Source organism: Hippocampus comes, unplaced genomic scaffold, assembly GCF_001891065.2.
Source record: "Hippocampus comes isolate QL1 unplaced genomic scaffold, H_comes_QL1_v1.1 scaffold53, whole genome shotgun sequence".
Lineage (NCBI taxonomy): Eukaryota > Metazoa > Chordata > Actinopteri > Syngnathiformes > Syngnathidae > Hippocampus > Hippocampus comes.
Genome location: NW_017805707.1, coordinates 193,511 through 204,306, shown reverse-complemented (window position 1 = coordinate 204,306; position 10,796 = coordinate 193,511). Strand labels below are relative to the sequence as shown.

The 10,796-nt window shown below is 52.6% G+C and overlaps 1 protein-coding gene across 3 annotated transcripts in view; it reads left to right on the top strand.

Moving 5' to 3' along the window:
• LOC109523665 (fatty acyl-CoA reductase 1) overlaps positions 1–10,652 on the top strand; it is a 15,604-nt gene extending 4,952 nt beyond the window's left edge. For all 3 annotated transcript variants that reach the window (XM_019882974.1, XM_019882973.1, XM_019882972.1), the window contains 11 exons: positions 1,434–1,694; positions 4,725–4,900; positions 5,054–5,233; positions 5,366–5,543; positions 6,611–6,655; positions 6,729–6,847; positions 6,919–6,986; positions 7,703–7,874; positions 7,957–8,086; positions 8,295–8,422; positions 8,718–10,652. In XM_019882974.1, coding sequence (XP_019738533.1) covers positions 1,434–1,694; positions 4,725–4,900; positions 5,054–5,233; positions 5,366–5,543; positions 6,611–6,655; positions 6,729–6,847; positions 6,919–6,986; positions 7,703–7,874; positions 7,957–8,086; positions 8,295–8,422; positions 8,718–8,880 — 1,620 coding nt within the window. In that variant the 3' untranslated portion in view covers positions 8,881–10,652. The remainder of the gene's footprint in view (positions 1–1,433; positions 1,695–4,724; positions 4,901–5,053; positions 5,234–5,365; positions 5,544–6,610; positions 6,656–6,728; positions 6,848–6,918; positions 6,987–7,702; positions 7,875–7,956; positions 8,087–8,294; positions 8,423–8,717) is intronic.
• The last annotated feature ends 144 nt before the right edge of the window (positions 10,653–10,796 follow it).

The window sequence follows — 10,796 nt, the reverse complement described above, 5'->3', positions numbered from 1 at the left end:
CATACACTCACGCACGGCCAAGCCAGGGTGACCCACTATTGGAGGGCCCAAGGCATCAACGCATGGCCGTAGGTTGCAAAAGTACTCGTTCTCTCTTGCCTCGAGAACTTGCAGGCCAAACTTGAAACACTCGAATCCTAAATAGTCTTCCTCATCCGCAGTACTTCCTCACACCACTGGCAGTAGCCTGGCATCCATCAGGGATTTGCGACATTTAAGCTCGGTGCTTGTGGCCACTGCGGCAACATTTCCCTTGTCAGGTGCTAATCTGTGGTGAATTTCGGCGGCCCACCCTCCGGTGCCCCCATCTGGGTCCTGACATCCACTGGGAATGTACTTTGAGACAGCCAGACAGTCTTTATTTCAATATGTGTAAGATTCAGCGCAGGATAAATCAAACACAGCCTCTCAAAGGGCTGTTGTCATTTAATACAGCCGGCGACAAGGTAGCGAGCAAGCAAGCAAACACCGCATTGTTTAGTTCAGTGGGCAGCGCTCGGCTCAGGAGGATTTGGTTTCCGCGCCGAGCGTTCGGGCCACCCGGCCGGGAATCTGAGGGACGGAACGGCGGCGGGTTGGCAGCGGATGCCGTGTCCCAAACAAGACTTGACAAACGTGCCGATGTCAGGTCGGCCTGGGAGAAATGTAGCGCCACCGCTGCCAGAAAAATGAACATGCCCTCGGCCTGGTTGTTAGCAAGGCTTACACTTGAACTGGTTGCCATGACCACCATCCATCAACAACTGTTGGGGTCTTGATTGATTGAGTTCTGTAGGGCAGGGGGAAGGAAAAACAAAACAGGAAGGAAGATGACTCAAAAGATTGTGTGACAACCAAGATATTGTGTCACTCAGCCTCCTGTTACTGGTTAAAGGAGCTTCTCGTGATGCAGAAACAAACCTGCCATAAACCCGCGTCTTTATGGACTTTTTATGGAATCTGTGTTTAAACATTCACGTTATTAAGCCTAACTCATCGCCGCTCTTGCGTCCCGCTCTGCTGGATCGCCGAGGCGGTGTTCCCGGTCCCTTCGGAATTGGCCGCCCACAACCGCCTGATTCATCGTATCGAGTTGGCCCAAATAAGGGCGCGTGCTCCATTATTCTCCGTCGGTGCGCGGGGTATGATCTAATTAAAATGCGGGACGGGGCTGGAATGCATCGCGTGTCACCGGGAGACAGCGGTGAGAGACGCATCTAGGTCGGGTTCCGGCAGGCTAAAAGAGACCAGCGTCATCCATATTTGCATCGCCAGCCGAACGGGCGCCGCCCCTCGATCAAAACAGGTTGGAAAACTCGAGTCCAACTGCCACTGGCAGAATTTGTCAAAAACCAAATAAGCCCACGCAAGGTGCCGCCGCACGATATTTGCTTGTGAGTCCTGTTTGGAAATGTTTTGGGATTGTTGTTTGACCTCTGCCCTCCCGCATGCAGGTTCGGCGCGACGAGCGGGACCCCGTCGGGGAGCAAGCGGACACTCGGCCCAGACCGTCGGACGACACCGCCATGACGTCCGTGGCAGATTACTACGCCGGCAAGAACGTGCTCATCACGGGGGCCACCGGCTTCATGGGCAAGGTTCTGGTGGAGAAGCTGCTGCGGTGCTGCCCGCAGGTGCGGGCGCTCTTCCTGCTGGTGCGACCCAAAGCCGGCCAGTCCATGCAGCAGAGGGTGGACGACATGATCAAGTGCAAGGTGAGGTTGAAAAGTTGAGACTCTTCCGTCGTTCCAAAAATACCCTCGGCGCCTTTGACGCTGACTGAATGGAAAAGTTGAGGGAGCGCAGGGGCGGGTGATGACGGGACGCCTTCCCGCCCCCTCATCTGGCTAGGCCGGTGTTCGGAAATCTGACTGTCGAGCATTTGAGTGCAGTGTGTTTAAGTGGGAACGTACAGACAGACAGCAGCCGTTGCCGTGGTGACTGATTATTTTAAGTCCGTTCTGGGGGGCACAAGGACAGCCAGGTGGTCAGGCGGGCGAGGAGCGTGAGTGGGCGGGGCGGCAAAGCGTGACTCATCGAAGCCCGGGAATGATGTCGGCCAAGGTGGGCCCGCGCCCTCAAACTGTCAGACAAGTCCGCTTTTCTGTGGGCTTTGACCAACATCGTTGCGAGTCGAGTCTTTTGTCAGGACGAGACAAACCCGAGCCGTGCGGGTACGTTCGCCTGACGTCGTTGAATTTCCTCGGCCGAGCATCAAGTGCCACATGACGCGGCCACGGGTCTCGAGTAGCCTTTCCATCCCCGCGAGCCAGTCGAGCATCCCTCCTTTGCACCTGTTGCTAGGTAACCGCTGCAGATCCCGTGCCGCCGTGGCTCCCCGACGCTGCCCTGACGCACTCCGGCGCTTGACCGAGGAGGCGTCCTTGGCGCTTTTCTTTGCTTTGCCCGAGTGCCTTTCTCCCACGCACAAAACACAGGAGGCCCTGTGCTGCTGCTGCCGCTGCTGCGGCGTTGGTAGGACAGATGGAATCCCGTGAACGTCAGTCGGAAACTGCGCAGTCGGGCAAACAGTGGTTTCTGCCTGGAGAGACGGTCTTTTTCTGTGCAATTAGACCGCGAACGAACTCCAGTTTCTGAAACAAATTGGCACACTGCGCGTCGCCGGAGGCGTTAAGGTTGAGGCACCATTGTTCCGGTTCTCCGCACCCATATGAGAATCAGACCTATCAGGCTTAAGTTATTTCAGGGCAGTCGTTGAGATGACTTTCGCACCTCGCAGTGGGTCGACTGCCTCGCGGTTGCTCACTCAGACTTAAAACCTCCCCCGCAAGAAATGTCCGGCTGGAATGTGATGCCGCCGGTATTTCAGAAAAGCCCCATCTCGAAGATTTACGTCTCTGCCTCGGGGCTAAAAGACAGCGGTTTCCTATCCCAGCTTTTCATTGGGAGGTCAGGTGACACGCTCGGTCGCGGCAAGCCGTCGACAGAGCGCAGCCGCCGTTCGCCGGGGCGGGGCCAGGCCGCCGAGGACAAAGCAAGAAGGAAAGCTTCTGGAGGAAAAACCCGTTCTGCGTGCTCACCTGGCAACTCACAGGAGTGACCTTTGAGCGCTCGTCTTGCCATAATTAAACGCATTTGACTGGGATTGCCCGAAGACGATTCCTGACACCGGGAAAGACTCCTTCCATGGCGTCTCAGGTTGCCTGGCTGAAACAAGAGCAGGGCGGGTGCCCGGCGGCCGCTTCCACAACGATTCAAGAGAGATTTATTGCTCTGCTGGTCGTTCAGAAAAAAAAAAAATGTCCAGTACATAAAAAGGACAAATGGTTCTTCTCCAGAAGCGTCGACGTGCATTGACCTTGTTGAAGGCTAAAGTGAGCGAGCACGTGCGCGCAGGGGCGGCTGTGTGGCGCTATTGTTTGTCGGCGACTGGCACCAAAGAGCCCGTTGTCAGTCCCGCAGCGTCGCCCTGGTGCACAAAGGCCACCGTTGAATCCGCAGCGTCATCCCCTTCCTGCCTGACCCTGATAACCCGGCCATCATCTTTGCTGATGACCCCCCCCCCCCCTCCACTGAGGAAGTCAAGCAGCGGAGGACCAAACACGACAAGTCGCGGTCGCTTCGATAACACCGAAGTGAGTGGCAGCCAAGGGCAGTTGCAAGGCGTCGCTTGTCCATCGGGAATTGTGGCTCGCGCAGTCATGTCGAGGAACCGCGAAGCCGAGTGAATCCGAACACCGCTCCAGAATCCCCCCGACGTGTTTTACGGAAGCATTTCAACACGACATGGCTGCCCCGCCTCTTCGGTGACAGCTGCCGGCTCGTGGGGCTCTAAGGTTAGCATTGCATAACGCTTGGTGCAGAAAATGCCCCCCCCTGCCCGCATTTCCAGGCGAGAGCCTTACTACGGCGCGGCGGGAGATGGAAACGCAAACAGCTGTTCCCCGTCAGCGGGGAGGGGGCATTTTCAGAAGCATCCTTTTGCTTCTCCACCTTCTCCTGCTGGTGCTGCAGCGGTAAAGCAGCCGACTGCTTGCCGTCACCCTTGGCGACCCGCGCCGCCCGCTCGCTTTGTGTTCACAAAAGAATAGAAGTCCCTTATCGGGCAGAGGCGGGATTCACTTAATCCCTCGCCGCGTGTCGGAATGCCGTCCTGCGGTCAGATGACCGAAGCGTAAGCAGGTGCGGTCCTCCCGCTGCAAGTAATCCGCACGCTTTGCCGAGCGGCCACGGTGACGATGGAAAGCTTGAGTTGCCAATTGGCAATGGTTGCCGCTAATGATGGAATCCGTCATCGCTGACGTCGAAGCGCGCAAACGCTCACAAGGTCTTTCTTTCTTTCTCTCTGTGTGGTGACGCACGTTGGTGAAAGGGAAGCTGACTCACCTGTTCAAGCGCTGCAGTTTCATCACAGCCGGGCGGGAAACATGCCGCTGACGAACGTTCGCTGCGTGCCTCCGAACGCTGACTCAAGTCGGCAATACCCACTCGATGCGAATGGGGATCAAGGCAGTGGCAGCGAGCTGCTAAATTTGGGCTCGCTCAAACGCACCAGCCGACTGGGACTGAATCACGTCCAGCAGAATGTCTCAACAAGAAATATCAGCGTGCGAAATGTGACTTGTTTGTCTAAAGGCATAAAACTAGAGCTACGGCGCCAACTTTTCCAGACTGGGGAACCGCACTTCATTCCACCAGACAAGTGCGATGGACCTTTATCGGTCTCCGTTTGAGCACCGCAGCCGCTTGGACGCTAACCCACGGCCATCTGTCATCTCGCGCAGCTCTTCGACCGCGTGCGGGAGGACGACGCCCACTTCCATCGGAAGATCGTACCCATCAGCAGCGAGCTGACGGAGCCGGGCCTCGCCATCAGCCCCGAGGATGCCGACAAGCTGGCCGCCTGCGTCAACATCGTCTTCCACTGCGCCGCCACCATCCGCTTCGACGAGCCGCTCAAGTGAATATTTGACATCAGCGGGCTTGGGTGGGAGAAGCAAAAGAGGAAGTAGTAAATAAAAGAGGAAGGAGCCAACAATGAAGGAGGAAGTGCAAATGGTCATAGAAAGTGAGAAGGAGGCCCCGCCCACTTTCCTGTCCTCCCTCTCGACAGGCACGCCGTGCAGCTCAACGTGATCGGCACCCAGCAGCTCCTCGGCCTGGCCCGGCGCATGCGCCACCTGGAGGCCTTCATTCACATCTCCACCGCCTACGCAAACTGCAACCGCAAGCACATCGACGAGGTCATCTACCCGCCGCCCGTCGAGCCCCGCAAGCTCATCGAGTCCCTCGAGTGAGTGAGTGTAAAAGTGTTTTGGGAAACATGGACCGTCGTCGTGTTTGCGGGTTCATCATTGTCCGCTTGACGGGCCTTCAACGGAGCACCTCGGACTCGTTTTCCTCACACGTTTGCGCTCGCTTTCAGGTGGATGGACGACCGCATCGTGCAGGACATCACGCCGCGGCTCATCGGCAACCGGCCCAACACGTACACGTACACCAAAGCGCTGGCCGAGTACGTGGTGCAGCAGGAGCAGGACAAGCTCAACATCGGCATCATCCGGCCGTCCATCGTGGGGGCCAGCTGGCAGGAACCCTTCCCGGTGAGCCCCCGGCGCGCGTGACCCCGCGCCGCCTCTTTCCACGGTGTGGATATCGATCTCGTAATCCCGCGCGGCTCCCCGGACGGTTTTATTTTAAGTGGCGGAGGATTACGGCTTTAATTACCGCACGTGCGGGCCGGAGTGCAGGCGCGGGCGCCATCGCGACAGGGAAAGTTCACGCGTGGGCCATCTGAGAAGACGCTTAAGCCGCTTTCGTCCGTCCAGACATCTTCTCCGTCCGCTGCCAAGGTTTTCCCGCCCGTCTGCTATCAGGATTACGCTTCTGAGATGAGCCTCTCAGAACTCGGACGAGAGAAGTTTTGTTGCGCCTATCTCGCCAACGTCACAGACCGAGCAAACAAGCTTGCTGTTTTGAAAATGGTCGACGCCAGCACGGTCTAAACACTAGATTTTGTTTTTTTTATTATCAGTTATCTTATCTGCCCACGGCCTCCGCTCACAATAATGCTGCCCCATATAACTTAAATGTTTCTTTTAGCAATCTGATTTCAACTTCATCTTCACAAGGCCAGCGAGCGCCCTGACCCTCGATGATGTCAGCACTTTTTCCGTCCTCTGATTGGTTGGCCAAAGCCAAACACAGCCGACGAGCAAAACCTCTCTGTAGCCATCTGCGTTACATTTAACACGTTTAGTAATCTATTTCCATATTAATTAATTGATTCTGAACTGCTCCGGATGAGATCACATTTTTTGTCATGTCCCGATGCTTTGTATAACTCAGACAAATGCCAAAGAAAAATTATCCATTTAAAACACAAATCTGCATCAGTGTGGACATCCGACTGTTGTCGGTGACCTTGTACCCGCGTGGGCCTTGCATTTTTTTTTTTCCCGTTCAGCATGTTATTACGCAAGCCTGGCTCCTTGTCAGGTGTTCTTGATGCATTTTTAATTGGGGCTAATTTACAGTCACGGCAGCTACTTTTCCCACAGCAGGAAGTAACACGATATCGCCATAACACACACAGACACACACACACACAGACACACACACACACGTGTCTCTGTTCATGTCAGTGATTGAGCTCCTGTGCTGTACTCAGGGTTGGATCGACAACTTCAACGGGCCCAGCGGCGTCTTCATCGCTGTAAGTAGGACAGCCTTGAGCACGCCACGCGCACGCGCGCAGACGAGTGAATGTTTTGTCACGTATGTGTCAGGCCGGCAAGGGCATCCTGCGCACCATGCGGGCCAACAACGACGCCGTGGCCGACCTGATCCCCGTGGACGTGGTCATCAACCTCACGCTGGCAGCCGGCTGGTACACGGCCGTGCACAAGTTAGTTCCACGATGCCCTCCAGGACCCCTTCAAAGTGTCGAAAATCATCCTAACCGCTCTTTCCGCTTAGACCCAAAACGGCCCTGGTGTACAACTGCACGACCGGCGGCATCAACCCGTTCCATTGGGGCGAGATAGGTACGTCCTGTTAAGTCCAGGTGCGGTATATTTTTAGCTCCACAAAATAGCCCAGCTGGCTTTGGGAACTGTGGCTGACGCCAAGGTGGGCGTTTTGTGCCCCCTGCTGGGCACCCAGGACAATTGCGAGGAGGATCACCAAATCCCCAAAAATCGGTGAATCATTGACTTGACGGAAATGCCAAGCCACAAATATACAGAGATCCGCGATATTACTACAATGAAAAATTGAAATGGGTTGGGCGCAGACAAAAAGGCTCACATGCCATTGCTGTGACGCGCGAACCAGAGTATTATTGGATGTCATGTCATGAGACTGTCAGATTAGCAGGCGTGTGAGCAGGATATCCGTCTGGCGGCGTGTCAGCAGGTAGCTGGGGCTCCCATCTTTTTCTGCTTCCTGTCAGATTAGCGAGCACGCCGCAATTGCAAGCAGATGGCCGGTGGCGGGATTACGCCTCATCATCATCATCATGACAGAAAGAGCGGCTCGCATTGTGGCCACTCTGCTCTCGTCTTCCGTTTGATTGATTCCGTACGCATCTTGGAAGGCCTCCAGTCCGCCGTCCCCTCGCGTTTGGTCATCTCCGGATCTGTTGCCATGGCAACAGAGGCCCGCCGTTGCGTGCCGTGATGTAACGGCCGGCGGTCATGTGGCTCCTCCGGCAGCTGGGGCGTGCTCATCCATTTTTGTGCGCGTGTGTGTCCCTCCTCAGAGCACCACGTGATGTCGTCCTTCAAGAGGAACCCGCTGGAGCAGGCCTTCCGCCGGCCCAACGCCAACATCACGTCCAACTATCTCATCTACCAGTACTGGATCCTGGTCAGCCACAAGTTCCCCGCCCTGCTCTACGACCTCGTGCTGCGCCTGACCGGACAGAAGCCGCAGTAAGACCCCTCCGGGTTGGAACAGGCTCCTCAGGCATCACGGGGAAAGGCTTCTGATCGCATCTGTCGTGTTCTCATCCAGGATGATGCGCATCTTCAATCGGCTTCACAAGGCCATCAGCCTGTTGGAGTACTTCAGCAGCCAGGATTGGGAGTGGAACTCTGAGAATGTGAACATGCTGATGGCGCAGCTGAGCCCGGAGGACCGCAAGGTAGTGTTCGCCACAGAGAAGCTGAATCTCTCATGTTTTGAACATTCAGCCCCGGAAACCAGTTTCGCTTGGCAACAACTCCGGTCTTTATCCACCTACCAAACCATTTTTGTGTGTGTGTGTGTGTGTGTGTGTGTGTGTGTGTGTGTGTGTGTGTGTGTGTGTGTGTGTGTGTGTGTGTGTGTGCGCGCGTGTGTGTGTTTGTCAGACATTCAACTTTGACGTGCGCCAGCTAAACTGGCCCGAGTACATTGAGAACTACTGCATCGGCACCAAGAAGTACGTCCTGAACGAGGACATGTCTGACATTCCCGCCGCCCGGCAACACCTGAGAAAGTAAGTTTCATCAAGGACTATGGCAGCATTGAGTGTCATTTTTTTCCAGTGTTTTTAATTTGTTGTTGTTTTTTGCAACACTTTGGTTGTAATTGTACTGCAGCTATCTTGAGTTAGTTGCACCCTCTGCTGGTCGCTTCATCTGAGTGAACTGCCCTTGCTTTAAAGTATTTGATCAAATCTTTTCCAACCCATCAGAAACATTGCTGATTGCTATCCATATATTACAGTTTGGTTTTTTTTCACCCAGTCTTTCGTGTCTGTAAACTCAGCCAACAACATGTCTGTTTTGCAGATTGAGGAACATCCGCTACACCTTCAACACGGTGCTGGTGGTCTTCATCTGGAGAGTCTTCATCGCCCGCTCGCAGATGGCGCGCAACATCTGGTACTTTGTGGTCAGCCTGTGTTTCAAGTTCCTGTCCTACTTCCGCGCATCCAGCACCCTGACCAACTGATGCCGCTTCCTCACACGGGGCGGCACGGGTGCGCCAGCCATGAGCGTCCTCGGAGCCCGTCCACCCGCGCCCGCAAAGTATCATTGATTCTTGTTTTCCTTCTCTTAATATATGCAACCGAACGCCTTTTCCCGCGCCGCCGCCACTCTTCATACTTGCCTTCTACTTCTGTTACTTGAAACTCGATGTCGAGTCAAGCAACTTTTCTTTTTGTGGGACTTGGACTCTTGGTGGATATCTGCAGGTCTTCTATAACGTGTACCTACTGCCTTTTTTTGAAGATGACGTATGGAAAAAAAGTCTTCTTTTTTCTCATCTTCCCCGAAAACCGATCCGTCGTCTTTCCTGCTGTTTTGAGCGCTCGCCCACAACCTCTTTTTGCCCTCTTTGTACTGACGCTGAGTTTACTACTTTTTCATCTTTGTACTCAAAGTTTAGCGACCTCAGCGGTGTGTTAGATACAGAAAAAAAAAGAGTAAGACTCATTTGTTGAGCCCAGCTTTTCCCAAGACCTCCTGTGAGAAAAGCACACAAATAGGTACAAAGTCTCATTATCGGCTTCCTTCACATGGGGTTCTATATGCGTTAAAGGGAAATGAACATAATGTCTTGTGTGGATGCGTCTTTCAGTAGTTTAATAGGAATAGGATCAGGGGAAGAAAATAGTTGGCATTTTGATTGGAGTGCAATTACACGCTTGTTAATTGATTTGGTGTGAGAAAAGCAAGAGGGGGCTAACTGGGGGACACCAATTTGGTCTGAGAAAATTGAAGAGGGACTAGTACAGATCTCTGAGGGACAACCTCATTTCCAATGTTTTTGTGGGAGGATATCAAAAGGGCCCAAGCACGCATCGTAAGGGACTCTGTTTTGGATTTTTTTTGTTTTTTTTGTGAGAAAAATTAAAGGGAATAACTACGCATCTATGAGGGACACCTTCAAACATGTTTTAAACTTAACCGAGCGGTTAAGTTTAAAAACTCAGACAGGACCTACCGCCGTTCTTTTGAGTTTCTCCTTTGTACGTGTTCTTAATTTGAAAAATGTGTAAATAGTTATTCTTATAAAACTACCAAAAAAATCTAAACATGTCTTACTAAACAGTGTTGCTGACTCTTGACGCACAACAACGGCGAGCCATTATGAGTTAGAGAGAAGAATGGGAAGAAAAAAAGGGTCACGGGAAAAACATTTATGCAAAGTCTGTTTCTGTGTTGTGATGTGCGCGCCCTCTTTATTTCCCAAAGAGGATTACGAGCCAAAATGTCGTTGGAGGATCACCGAAGGCCAAACTACTGTTACTGACGACAATGACCACAAACTTGACCAATGACTTGATCCAACTCCATCAGATGTCATATTCACCAGCGTCTGTTGTTCATGCTTCATTGAGTGTGAAATAAACCAGACGAGAGTGCGCACACACCTGCAGTCCACTTTTGTATCGGCGGACGCTACATTAGAAACACCTGCCTTATGTTTCATGTATCCGCATCTTTTTTCGAAAGACTTTTGTCTTTGAAAAAAGATGGATAATACTCAAATCCGTTTTAAAATGTTTGTTTACAGGTGTGTGTATGATTGTTGACATTCAGTGTTTCTGTGTGAGGATATATTTAGCAATTAGGTGCAGGTGTACCTAATGAAGTGGCCGTTGAGTGTGTAATACCGATTTTCAATTTTCCGGATGGAGGAAGTTTCCTAAAGATTCAAAATACAAGTTACCACTCTGAAAACGCTTATTTTGAAACAATAAATGCAGTCAAAGAGTACGTGGTTGCTTTTTTTTTAAATGAACCGTGGCTAATGTTCATCCACAATGAACTAATGAACTTTCTACGAAAATATATTTTTTTAATTCATAAAACAGCCACAATACGTTTTTTTAATCCCATTAAATTGCATTTTTGCACAAA